Consider the following 13708-nt stretch of genomic DNA (forward strand, 5'->3'; position numbering starts at 1 on the left):
GACCAGTGAGCCCGACTGCATCGTTAGTGAGTAACCCAGCCACAGGGAAAGAACCAACCTAAGTCATGTGGAAGACAGGTTTTCACGGAGGCTGAGGACAAAAAGAATGCAAATACTATACCCTAATCAGTGGCTTGCTTTTCATACAGTCTGGATTAGTACATACACTGTGGATCACGATAGCAGAGTTCTCACTGCTAGAGAGAGGAGTTATGATGAAGAAGGTCATTGATGTGGTTTTGCAAAGTGTTGGTATTGAGGGAAGGACATACAGGAATTCTTTACACTATTTTTGCTATTTGTTTTGGTAAACTTGAAATGATTTTGCAAGAAAAAAATTCAAGAAATGGCTAACAACCTTAAGATAAGATCAATTCTCAACCTCACTAATAACAGAGAAATGCAAATGGAAATAACAATGAGCCTCTTTTGCCCCCATCAGATTGATAAAACAAAAGATTAATAGTATGAAGTGTTGTTTGGGATAGGAGGGGATGGTGTCGGGCTGTTGGAGGGAGGGAGTCAGGCTGGCAAAGCCCCTTTACGGGACAGCGTGTCCTCTTGCTCAGATTCTGAAGTGCAGAGACCCTGAACGTGTCCTCTCCAAAAGTAAGGGTTCTTGAATGTTCCAGGAATCGATCCTACTTATACACAAGCCCAGACTTTATATAGAGAGCAAATGCAGGGTCTCTGTAGCAGAGTGTGTAACAGCAAGAAACGGTGAACCATTTCAATGCTTGTTGTAGACACTGGTTAAATAATCCCTGATTATTCGTGAAGATCGTGCAGAGAGGCAGGGGAGTGAAAGTTCTCTCCCAGCCACAAAGCAGCCTGTTTGTTGTGTGAAATAAGATCATCAAGAATGAGTCTTGCATGGAGTGAAATCGGGCCCAGGGTCTGTTTTGGGCTCAAAGTCATTGAAGACAGAAGGTAGGGGTGAAGAAGTGAGGATTCTGTGACAGGCCCAGCTAATGTCAGCTTGGGACTTGAACTCGTGTGTATTTGAAAAAAGGCTTTTGTTAAACCTCGGACACCCACACGCTCCCTTTGCTTTCTGCTTCCAGTTGGTGGCAGCCATTGTGTTCATCAGCTTCGGCGTGGTGGCGGCCTTCTGCTGTGCCGTCGTGGACGGTGTGTTTGCTGCTCGGCACATAGTGAGTTCCATCTTTTTAACTCCATGCTCAATTGCTCTCCTGAGTTTTAGAGATCAACGTACAAAACAGGTGTCTTCACCTTCACCGTTTCTGTTTTCATCTGTGTCTGTCAATAGCAAGAAACTGTGAACCATTTCAATGCTTGTTGTAGACACTGGTCAATTGTTGTCAATTGATGTCTTCCCTTCTCTTGCTTTTCTTCATTTCTTGCACACATGCCCATGCGCACATCATCACCATCATCACATTAGAGAAAATCAAATTCTTCAGTTTTCCAAGTAACTTTCCTCAGGTCTTTCTTTAAATTTAACAAGATGCAATACATCCTAAAATTCACTAACTCATGATGTCCCAGAATCTATCATTCAAATCCGTTTCTCTTAGAAAATTATGACAGAATTTTCTAGGTGGACACTGTAGACTGGGAAACCTTTAGGTCCCTCTAATGGTGCAGATGCCTGAGATGGAAGATTCTATGAACAGTCACAGTCACATGCCACCCAATGATGTTTCTGTCTATGGCCGATTTGCCTATGTGATGATGGTCTCATGAAGGAGCTGAAAAATTCTTATCACCTGGTGACTCCATAGCCATTGCAGGGCCACAGTGCAACGAATTACATGTTTGGGCTGATGCTGGGGTAATCAAGCCCACTGTGCTGCCGGTTGTATGAGTAAGACAGAGGAAAACACAGCAGAACCTTCCGGGGCGGGCCTGCTGCTGTGGAGTCAGCTGGGTCCATGCAGGGGCCCCAGGCCGGGGTCCAGAGGGCCACCTGGAAGAGGCGGAGGCCTAACATGCCCTGCTGTGGCCAGAACTTGCGCCATGATTGTCTCCAGCTCTCGGCTGGAGCTCAACCTACTGAGCCACACCAGCCAGGACCAGAAAGTATATCCTTCGATCCAAACCTGATTTCCCACCTGTGCCTAAGTAACTGATGAGGACATGTTGCTCTGGTGTTGGACTGTCATACCTGCATTTTCTCAAATGTCACTCAATCAGCAGATATTGATCGAGGGCCTCACCCAAGCTCAGGATGCAAAGATGGATGCGCATTGACCCTTTCCTTAAAGAGCAAGCACCCTGGCCCTCACATCATGCCAGCTGGAGGTTGGTAACCTCAAGGTCTTCTAAGGAGGAAATCCCATGTCTGTCCTCAGAACGCTGTTGTGGACGTAGTGCCTCGGAGACAGACGTGTGTGGGTGCACAGTTAGCGGGCAGACCTGGAGATCTGCAGACAGGGGCAGAGTGATGCCGCCTGACCCCCAGCCAACTGGTTTCCCTTCTCAGGAGGTTTCCTCTTACCACAGGGACCCTGAGAGGCTGCACGAGGCAGCCACGTGAAGCCCTGGTGGGGCCACTCGGGACTGGTTAGTAACAACAGTGCCGGTGACAACTCTGACCATGAGTTTGCAGATGCCACACAGACCCACCCCTTTCTCTCAATGGGAGTGGAGAACAACGGGCTGATAGAATTTCTTATGAGCATTTTCAAAATGAGATCATCACTGATGTGTCTACTTTCCCAACCAGATTGAAGGCTTGGGTCTGGCAGGTGGTTTTGGAAACCCTGGTTTTGAAGGAAAAACCTTCCTTACCTTCCTGAGAGAGATGCTTCTTCCTGATGGTGCAGGGGGCGGGGGGCTCACAGGGGCCCCAGGCGCTGGAGGTAGGGTCCCGGCCCTGCTGCTGTGTGCGCCAGCTTTTCCCGGGCCCCATCTCCCCACCAGTTCACATCGGTGAGAAATTTCCTTCAAAACCAACGGTTTCCCGGGCGGAAGCTCTCCCCTTTCCAGCACAGCAGTAGTGAAAACGGAGGCCTGCTGCCACCTCGGCCCTACCTTGTTTTATGGATGGACAGGATTCTTCGAGGCGATTCATCATTGCAGACAAGTATAAATGCCACTAGACAGAGTTCCAGGCTCCCTTGTTCCACATTGGCCAGATCCCTCGTGAAGTGGAACGTGAACCCTGGGAATCAAAAGGTCGTCGCTGGCAGGAGATCTGTCAGAAATTATTAGCCCACTTACCTATTCCCACCCAGTCAGGTGCTGGGCTCACAGTTCATTGCAGGAGAAATGGGAAATACAGGAGTTTGTAATCCTTGGCTGGGCCTCCTGTTCCAGCTCAGGGTGGACTCGTCTCTAGCAGAGCAACTTCATGGCCGCCCCAGAGTGTTTTAGTGGCTATTTTGAAGCATCTTCAGTGACCAAGGGCACAGCGCCAACATTGGGGACACAGTGTCCTCTTGCCTCCTGGGTTGCTCCTTGCTCCTTTATTCATCTCACAGCCACCTACTGAGGTCCTGTCTCTCTGCCAGGTGTGCAGTGGACCAGCGGCAGCTGGCTTCTCTGGAAAGGGCCAGGGAGTTAACACACAAGGGCTGTGGCCACGTAGCCTCTATCACGGCTGCTCAGGCCTGCTGTCCAAGCACAATAGCAGCTACAGACAATATGTGGACAAATGATGGTGGCTGTGTGCAATAAAACTTTATTTACAAAATCAAGTGGCTGGCCAACCCCTTCGGGGGACACGTGAGGTTTTCATTGAGTGTTAACGACTTACAGTCTGATGATTCATGTGTTGTCTTAAAAATAATTTATGTGCAATGATTAAGAAATAAAACTGTGTTCAGTGGTCTTCCTGAGCACCTGATGTCCACTTTCCTAAGCCATGACACTGACTTTGGGCTTTTTCCAGGCCCAGAGAAGGTTACGGTTTTCCCCCCAAAACACAATTTTCAATTTCATCATAAATTTGAAAACTAAGTTTGTATGATTTGGCTGGGACTCAAATAGTTTACAGTTTTATTTAACTCAAAAGAATAAGGATTATTTCATCCTGATTAAATAGTAATGATTAGATAGGACCACTGGTGCTTCTGTGTTAGGAAAAGAATTCACTAAAAAGTCCAAGTTTTAAACCAAGTTTTCATCACTGATTTACTGTGACACTCAGCTGTGAGTTCATTATGTTCTAGAGTTGTTCGGGACTAAATACATGTGTTCCCTCCCCCAACAAGAGCTGAGTGTAGAAGCCCTGAGCCCAGTTCGATAATGCTGGAGTTTAGGCTTTGGGGAGGGGATTAGTATTAGGTTAGATTGTGGGCCCACGATGAGATCAGCGCCCTTATGAAAAGAGACCGCAGCTCTCTTCACCATGCGAGGACACAGCAAAAAGGCAGCCACTTACGCGCAGGGACAAGGTCCTCCCCAGGCCCTACGCACGCTGGCACCCTGACTTCCAGCCTCCAGAACTGGGAGATAAAAGTCTGTAGTGTAAGCTATCCTGTCTGTGGTATTTGTCACGGCAACCTGAGCCGACTGAGACAGAGCTAACAGTAAAATGTGCTCTCTCACACCTGGTCGGTCAGCCCATGGGCTGGGAAGGACTTTCAGACCAGGAAGGTGTGAAGGTGACCTCTGAGTGACTCGTGAATCTGGGTGCTTTCAGCGAGGCACCAGCGTTTGGTCTGGAGGGACATTTCCACATGATCCTAGGCATGAAGAAGAGCATTTGTCACAGGGTCAGCCCCTCAGAGCCGGAAGCTTTTCACCTGCACATTGATCGATGCAGTTGCATGGATTGTGCCGGTGCTGGCCTGACTCAGTGGGGAATAGACACTGAGCCGCAGCTGCCGATGAAACAGCCTCGTTGGGATGACACCCAGAAGGTGAAGGGAAGAGTGGAATCGGGCAGGGGGGCCGCCAGCAGAGGGCCCCCAAGGCACGGAGCTGACCCTGATCCACAGACTCGCCGCCCTCCAGCCCCACTCAGCCTCCCTTTCGTTTCACGTCCCACTGTCTTCCGTGTTCCACAGACACCTCCCTTGCACCGCTGTCTGTCTCACTGCAGGAAGGTTGACTCAATGAGGACAGAGACTCGGGTCCATCCCCTGCCCCCACTTGCTGTGTTGTCCAGAATGGGCCTGGCATGTGGTGGCAAAACCAGTCTGTCACAGCTGCTGCTTGGAGGAACATGTGCATGACTGTCCTTATCTGTTGCCTTTGGTAGTTTTTCATACTCTTTTCTTAGGTCAGAAGTAGGAATGCTTTGAGAAAAATGACTAACATAACAAGTAATAAAACTTAATATAGTCGTTGGGATTCTAACTCATTTATAATGTACAGTTTTATGGCATTTTATAGCTCCTGTGTAGCCCTAGCTGTTCCTTACCATAGAAATTATAGGCACTTTGTAATTGTCAGCTTTTGGTCTGTCTCCTTCACTAATCCCCCACAGGCAAGCACTATACCCTCATAATTTGACTCTGATAAATAGTTGCCTGGGGCCACAGGTGCACACTTGGGTGGTTGGTGGGTAGATGGATGCCCGGGGGGCGTTTGAATGGATTGGGATGATTGGATGGATTGATACAGGAACGGATAGATGGAGAGATAAAAGGATGGGTGGATGGATGGATGAAGGATGAATAGATAAAGAGAGGAAAGGAGGGAGGGAGGGGGAGAGACAGATGAATAGATGGGTGGATAGAGGGAGGGATGGATGCACAGATAATTAAATGATTGATTAACTAGATAGAGGGTTGGGTGGATGGATGGGTGATTGGCTGGGTGAGTGAGCTAGTCTGAAACGTATCTTGCTCTCTTCCCAGTGGAAATCTATATTTTGGTTTCAAGGGAAGAGACGGGAGCCAAGGGGTGTTGAAAGTTGTAGGAGCGTACCTCAAAAGTCATGCACCCACCTCCCTTCAGCCGCCCCGTGTTGGCCCACGAGAGACAGAGGGTCAGTCCGGCCGGCAGCACCAGGGGCCTGCTCCCCTGGGGCACTCATCTGCCTCCTGCATGCGGGAGCTGGGCTGCTCTGCAATGAGCTGTGGTATTCCCTGCTTCGGGCTGTCCGTCTGGCAGGCTGTACTTGGCTTTGGCATCCCTCCTTCACAGAGGTCTGACATTGGCAGACAGGTTTGAAATCGCCTCTGACCACTCCTGATTCAGGGATGAAACTGTACCATTCCATGTGTGTCTGTGTCTAGGAAACAAGACCCCTCACCACGGGAAGATGCCAGTTTTACTCCAGTGGGGTGGGGTACTTGCACGATGTCTACCAGACGGAGGTAAGCGAGAGCGCGGGTTGATGTTTCCGGCGTCATCCTGCTCATCTGTGGCTCCCACACCGTTGTCTGTGTCCCTAGTCATAATCTGAGTGTTTGGATTCTTACAGTTCTCCCTGTCATGTCTTCCCGGTGCCGTGGCGAGGCATTCGTGGCTCACGCTTTGTTCTGAGTTCCCTTTGACACCTCAATGTGTTGTATTTCTTTTAGAATCATAGCTACTGACTTGTCTTCTTTGACACAAGACAGTCCTGGAATTCACTTGTCCAGTTTATTGTGGTTTATCTGATGAGCATTTTTTTATTGATTTAATCACCTCAATAAAAAGCTAGCACACTACACTGACATTGGCCAAGAAACTCCCTGACTGCCCCCAGGCCAAGGACGTCAGCAGGGTGATTTCATTTCTATTTCTAGCTGTGTGAAGTGCCGAGAGCAACAAAGGCCATCCTCCCTCAGACGGCCGCAGGTGGGCGTGTAGCTCCCTTTGTCTGGCCTTTTCACTCCAGCCCTGTGTAGACTCGCAGGTTTAACTAAACACAGCCCCTCAAACTGAGTACACATGTCGGAAAAGGGGAGGACAGAGTAGCCAGGAGTAGCCAGGAGAACATGGGGGAGCAAACGCCATGGTTCATGTCCTGCCTGGTTGTTGGGATGCCCCATGAACCATGGGAGGAGAGGGGGCGTCCTGCTCACCGTGGCACAAGGCACTGGGTGGGTTTGAGGCCAGGGCTCTGCTGCGCGCCTGGGGCTCCCTGTTGCTTCTCTCCAAGGCAGGAGGCACCTTTCTTCTCCCAAGGCTGGTCCTGGTACTCACAGCCTTTCTCCTGGCCAGAGGGGGCCTTGAGGACCTGTCCTGCTCAGAGGGTCACTCTCTCCGGGCCCTCCATGTGTACCCCCACCACTCCAAAGGCCCTCGTGCTGCCCTTTCCTTCTTTCCTACTCACCCTGGTGTGTTCAGTCCAGGTCAAGGTCAGCTTTTGCTCTGCTTCTGGGATCACAGACAAGCAAGGTCCCCGTCGTGACCCGGGTTTTCACCTTCTGACAATCCCACATTCGGGGCTGCCCCACCTCCATCCCTGCAGCTGGGGTCCTCAACCCCACTGCCCATAGGAATCAGCCCAGGAGCCTGAGCAGATCCTGATGCTGGGTCCCATCCTAGGGAGAGGGTTTTAGGGGATCTAGGTATTTAAAATCTCCCCAGAGATAACAGGGAAGAAGCTGCCCACATAGTGCAAACCAGGGGCCAGCAACCTTCTCCATAAGGAGTCAGTAACACTTTACGATTTGCCAGCCAGGCGTTCTCCATCCCAGCTGCTCACCTCTGTCTCCCCAGTGTCAGAACAGCCACGGGCGATGCACACACAGATGAGTGTGGCTATGCAGAGTGTCACCTGCGGAACTGACAGTGGACCAGGCTTCGCTTCAGGCCCCTAGTGGCTGACCCTGCTCTAAGCTGGTGTCCTGTGCTGTGGCTCTTCCTAGGAGGGAGACACCTCCCGGCAGGAGACACCCTAGGTTAGGCTTAGGCTGGTGGACCCCCAGCTCCCCATCCTGAGGCTCTGACCTTCTCACGAACTGGTTGCTGGGCTCAGAGCCACGCCTTGCCCTTGCTCTTCGTCCCTGTCCGTGACTGCTATCCTGCCATTCCTCCAGTTTTGCCTGTCACGCCTCCCAGCCCGGTGTCTCATTCTGGGTCTGAGGTACACTGGGGCTACCTTCCTGGCTCCCCGGACTGCGTCTGGTCTCCACCCTGTCTGGACTACTTCCCATACCATGTCCAGTGCTCCGGAGGGCCCCATTGCCAGTTTGGGTGATTTCCAGAAAGTAGACACAGAACTTTGAAAGAAAGATCATGTGCCCAACGGGTCGCTTGAGCCCTCCAACCCTCTGGGTCCCCAGGGAGGCTCTGAGGATTTCTAGGGGAGGGTCCGCCTGGGTCTGCTCTCAGAGCCGCCCTCAGCTCCTGCGGAGAGGCCTTGGAGAGCCAGCTGGGTCCTCCGCCTACCACTCAATGTACCCTCCTCCTTCGCAAGCTCCTTCTTCCCAGACATCACTGCCTTTTTTCTGAAGATCGGTTGGTCTCTGCCCCGCTTACCTCCTAAATGTGGGTAGCACGGCTCAGTCCCCACATCGAACAGTGTAGGGGAAGGAGGAAGGCATGTGTTTGGGCCCTAATCTTGCTTTTTTTTCAAACATCAAATGTCCTCCAAACATTTGTAGGCCTGGGGGACAGCCTCTGCCTGGGTTAGGGGCTCCGCAGCGGCTGGCTTGGTTAAGTCAGGCTGCTGGCAGCTGTTCTCTGTGTTGTCAGGAAGGATCCTGGCCAGAGGGGTCCCACCTGGAGAAGGTTCCCCCAAACTGGAGGTATCCCCACTTGCAGAAATCCCTGCCTGGACGGGTCCGTATCTGTAGGAGCCTTCACCTGCAGGCACAATGCTATGAATCCTCTCTCACCTGTCCATCAGTTGTCCATTTGGACACCCTGGCATGACTGAGCCTGGTCCCCCAACTCCCCCTACAAGGCAGGGTCCGGCCACACCCCAACCCCGCAGCACTCCGCAGCACCCCACAGAACAGGGGGAGGGCGGGGAAGGTCAGGAAAGGTGGGCTCCGGAGGGAGAGCTGCCTGACTGACCAGTCAGGCTCAGCCCTGCCCCCGTGGGGTGGAATGAGCAGGCACATGGGCGATAGGTCTCTGAGCCCTGACAAGGTCTCTCTGCCTGCAGGTCACCTGTCACTCCCTGAATGGCAAGTGCCAGCTGAAGGTGAGGAGCAACACCTGCTATTGCTGTGACCTCTACAACTGCCACAGGTGAGTCCAGTGGGAAGTGGGCAGGGGACAGCACCCTCACGCCCCCCTCCTCCCCCTCCTCTGCTCTCCCCTGTCCCTGGACACCGCACCTGCGGACACCATCTCCTTAGCGTTCAGGCATTCAGGTGGGGGATGGGCGCTGGCTCCATTCCACAGATGAGAGAACTGGCCTCAGTGATGGGGTAGGGGGCGGGGAAGCGTTCTGTAAGCCCCGTGGCGTGTCTGTGGGTGAGCCTGTGCGTCTGGACTGTGAGTTTCACCAGCAGCTGCCAGTTTTTTCTCGCCCCTTAGCTGGGACAGGCGGCCAAGCGAGGCCGGAGCTGGGTATTTCCCTTGATCGTACTCTGACCAGTTAGGTTCTGGTTAGCCTGCTTCTGAGGACAGGCCTTGTTAAGAACAAATACTTTGGAATCCTTGCCCTCCCTCTGCTGGAAGCCCGAGGGCATTTCTTCTCTGATATTTACTGTGGGAACCTGAATGAGCTCCAGCAGGTGAATCTCACCATACTTTGGGGACCCAGTCACGGGACAGGTTTCAGTGCTCAGACTTACTTACAGCGGGTCGTCCATTACAGGTCTGTTTTCTGCCCACCCCTAGGCCCCCCAGCGCTTCCGCTGCTGGGTCTGTGCTCCGGGCAGCCGGGCTCCCTGTATCCATTCATCTGCCTCTCCAGTCTGGGGAGCAGTGATTTGGCCTGCATCCCCCCCTTTTGTGATCTAATAAGTCATTGATTTTTCAGTCTGAATCAGCTGTTTACTTGTTGTTAGGACCAAGTGCGTGGTCCAAGCCAGACCCAAAACCCTCCTGAATTGTCTTTTATGTTTATGTTGATAGCCTGAATGTCCACCTTAAAGCTGGTGGGAAGTTTTAATGTTTGTTCCTGGGGGACCTCTCCCCTGAACTGTTGAAAATTCCAGGGGATTAAGCTGCACCCTGTTCCCCAAGAAGAGGCTTCCAGGCCAGCCCAATGGCCCACGGCCATGAGGCTGCGGTCCAGAACCCTCCCTGGACAGACCACCGCAGGCCCCTGCTGTGAGGGCCAGGACAAGCCTCTCTGCCAGCGTGGCCAGGTTGGGGGACTGCAGCTGCCAGCCTTTGCACGCTGCCTGCTGAAGGCTGACCTAGTCGGGGCCCAGTTGCCCTGTGCAGGGCTAGTGTTTGGGGAGTGTGCCCAGTGCTGGTGCCGCCCTCTCTGCTCAGAGCTCTGGGCTCCTTTCCTGGATGGATGCCCAGATTCCTTGGGGACAGCTTTGCTACCTCGGCCTCAGGGGACAGCCAGGCAATGCCTCTCCCAGCGTGACCAACAGGGGGCCCTTGGGGCGTTTGAAAACAAAGACCCACAACTTGCCTTGTCCCAGCACTGTGTCCTCCCAGCCCTGCTCAGTCACGTGGCAAGGTCCTTCCTGACCACAGGTGGGGGTGACACCATGTCTTCTCCCCGCGTGCAGCACTGAGTACTCTCCCACCTACTACGAGTTCGTGGATGTACGCAGCTGTCAGGACGTGCTCCACCTCTACCGGCTGCTCTGGGCCTCAACTGTGCTCAATGTCCTGGGCCTGTTCCTGGGCATTGTCACAGCAGCGGTCCTGGGGGCCTTCAAGGACATGGTGAGTAGTGCCACCGGGGCTGGGGGGCGACAGCACTCTGGACAGACCAGGGCTTTGGGCCCATGTCCTTGGAGGCATGCAAGGTGGTCTGGCCATCCTTTCTCCCAAACAGGGAAACTGAGGCTCATGAAAACCACCCACCATATGTTTTAGTGATGGCAAGACTTCACGGACCTGTCTGGGAGCAGCGTCTATTCCAGCACTATCCCCCCTCTCTGAGGCTTGTGCTGCACGATCCCACTTAGGAAATGGAAGTTCAGCTGCAGAGAGGGAGAACCTGAACTTGACACTTTGACGTGCCTGTCTCCACCACCTCTCATCCCACCTGCACATGGAATCACTGGAGCTTCTAATTGAGTAGCTCTGGGGGGCGGGGGTCCTGGGGACTGCATTCTCCCAGACTGCTAGGTGATTCTGATGCAAGACCTCTGCAGAATGGGTGTGTCCGAGTTTGGGCCTCATGTGTCAGCGCTCCAGGGAGGGCGGTGACTGCAGGGACCTCACGGGGAAGGTGGCTGGCTCTAGCTGAGCCCCTCCCTCAGGGCAGTGCCCTCAACATGGTTCTCTCTTCACAGCAAAACAGCTCATGCCTGGAGCTGGGCCGGCACAACCTCCCTCCTCCAATCTTTTACCAGTGGAAACTTCTCTGTTTCAAGCTAGAAATTCTCCCATGGTGCAGAGGTGGCAGCACCCCAAGAACTCCCCCTTCGTCTGTAGAGGTGTCACAGGCAAAGGGACAGCCCTCTGGGGTCACCAGTTGCAAACACCAAGGCATACACAGAACATGTTGCTCAGGGATGAGGAGCCACCCACCCATCCCCCAATTTTAACTCTAAGCCCAGCTCAAATTCTCACGCAGACAAGTCCCCATAGGCCAAACTCCAACCTGCTTCCACAGCTAAAACTCTTCCTGAGTGGTCTCTTGCTACTGGCTGTTCTGGAGACTTTGGTCACTGATGATTTCTAGTGGCTTAGCCTGGAAGCCCTCCTGAGATCTGCGATTTTCCTGAAGGATCTGTTTCTCTAAATAAAACCTGAGATAGCCTGGGAAACCCTGGTGTCCCCCAGAACCAAGCCTTTCTCCTGGCTGCCACCCTGGAGGGTGCAGACAGCCTCTCCAAGCTCTCACTGGGTCACAAGATGTCTTTAAACTCACAAAAGACAACCATCCTCCGAGGAGGAAAGTGGCTGGTTGCCGTGCCTTCAGGAAAGTCTCCAGTGGGCGTTGCAGCTGTCCCAGGGCACCGGGGCCCTGCGGAGGGTCCCACAGGTGCCTCCTGTGAAAACCCTCAGTATAGGGGTTTTTTGACTGCAGATAGTTCAGGGGTTCCTTTCTTGGTAGGTTTTCTAGAAGAGCAAGGTTAGATTGGGGGTTGGATCCCCAGTGTGTCTGGTTGGAGTTCACCATCCCCACAAGCCTGGGTGAAGTTTGCTGGGACAGCAGTCAGCCTGGAGGTTTTCCTGGGAGGGGCCCTGTGTTCCTAGGGTTTACAATGCAATTGCTGGGGTGTTCTGGCGGGAATACAGTGACCCCAGGGGGGGCACTGGTCTCAGCAGACCGCAGTGTTGTGTCTAAACTCTGCTCTGGAGAATTTTCTTTCTCAAATCCAAAGCAAAAAGGGTGATTCCTTAACATTTTACACCTACTGAGTAGACACTCTTAGAAGTTTAATGGATTTTGTAATTTTTAATTCCTTTAAGGGACAAAGGTCCTCTGTTCACCAGCCTGCAGCTGTGTGTGCCCTCTTGGCCTGTGAGGGCTTCACATGCAGGTCACCAAGTGCCTGCTGCAAGCTGGGGGCCAGAGTCATTTCTTCTGTCCAGCACGAGGAGTCCCCCGGGTCTGCAGAGGGTCCCCTGAGGCTGATGCTTTGGTGACATGGCAGCACCTATGTACACAGTCATTTAAAGCCAGTCTGGGGAGGAGGGGTCTGCCCTGGGTCTCAGGCGCATTGAGGAATGCAGGCAGACAGTCCTGTTGGCCCAGCTGGGGCCTCCTCCAGGTCACCCACACAGTGGGACTCGGGTCAGAAGGGTGGGTGAGTGCTCAGGGCAAGACCAGGCAGATACAGGGAGCCAGGGCCAAAGTGGGGCCGGGCCTCCCAGTGTTCCCCGCAGACAGAGTGGCCATCATTCTCTGTCACTTCCCTGTCACTTCTCTCTCCATGCCAAAATGTTAAGCTCCCTCATGGGGCACCCGCCTGCACCACCCCCACCCCATCCTTTCCTAAACCCCAAATGGCACAAATGCTGAGCAAGTCCAGGTGGGTTCCTCTCTGGCCCCTGAGGTCATTTGTGAACCTTGACCTTCAACCTCCATCACCCGGGCTTAGCCCAAGCCCCCAGGCCTCCGGCTGCAGCTGTTTCCTCTGGCCAGGGTGCCCCCTGCAGCCTTCTGTGAGGCCCAGCTCCTGCTGTGCCAGGACAGCTCTTAGGTCAGCCTAGTGCATACAGTTGGCACTCAGCAGTGTCTGTTCATGAATATGGCATCAAGGTGGCCAGGTGTGCAGGCTTTGCCCTGAGTTTTTTGTTCTCTCTCTCCCTGTTTTCGGGATTCCCTGTTCACTCCTCAGAGTGACCCAACTCTCATTACCTCAGTTAAGAGCCGTGGTGTGCAGGACCTTTGTGTGGAGCTCCTGCTGGAAGGACCCCGGTGCTGGGCTTGGCAGGGGAAAGAATGGGTGTTATTGTGTAATCCCCTCTCCTCCTAGGGGGGTGACTGCATTTCTAGGGGCTGGGGGAGGGAGGCGTGAGCACAGGATGTGCAGAAGGCAAGCCTGGGTTGGGGAGGGCAGGAGGCAAGAGGTGAGTTAGCAAAGGGACTGCCCCTGCCCTGACCCCAAAGTCCCCCCTCAACTCCCGGTGGGGAGCTGGGAACAGGCAGCTCTGGGTGGGTTCTCACCTCCCACCACTGTCTCCTCTTGGCCCACGTCCTTCCTGTCTGGTTAGTACCGCCCTGAAGTTCTGTGGCCTGGTTCCAAGCTCCAGCCTTCCCTTCTCTCTCCACCCCTAATCCTCAGGACCTTCGGGGGTGGTGATGAGTTTTCAGATAATA

The 13708-nt window shown here is 53.3% G+C and overlaps 1 protein-coding gene across 2 annotated transcripts in view; it reads left to right on the forward strand.

The window, feature by feature from the left end:
- The window catches only part of TMEM255B (transmembrane protein 255B), a 44093-nt gene that overhangs the window by 24191 nt on the left and 6194 nt on the right, over positions 1 to 13708 (forward strand). For both annotated transcript variants that reach the window (XM_037042094.1, XM_037042093.1), the window contains 4 exons: positions 1065 to 1154; positions 6153 to 6233; positions 8960 to 9045; positions 10494 to 10653. In XM_037042094.1, coding sequence (XP_036897989.1) covers positions 1065 to 1154; positions 6153 to 6233; positions 8960 to 9045; positions 10494 to 10653 — 417 coding nt within the window. The remainder of the gene's footprint in view (positions 1 to 1064; positions 1155 to 6152; positions 6234 to 8959; positions 9046 to 10493; positions 10654 to 13708) is intronic.

The sequence above is a fragment of the Sturnira hondurensis genome, unplaced genomic scaffold, assembly GCF_014824575.4.
Source record: "Sturnira hondurensis isolate 20B ecotype Veracruz unplaced genomic scaffold, ASM1482457v3 Scaffold0003681, whole genome shotgun sequence".
Lineage (NCBI taxonomy): Eukaryota > Metazoa > Chordata > Mammalia > Chiroptera > Phyllostomidae > Sturnira > Sturnira hondurensis.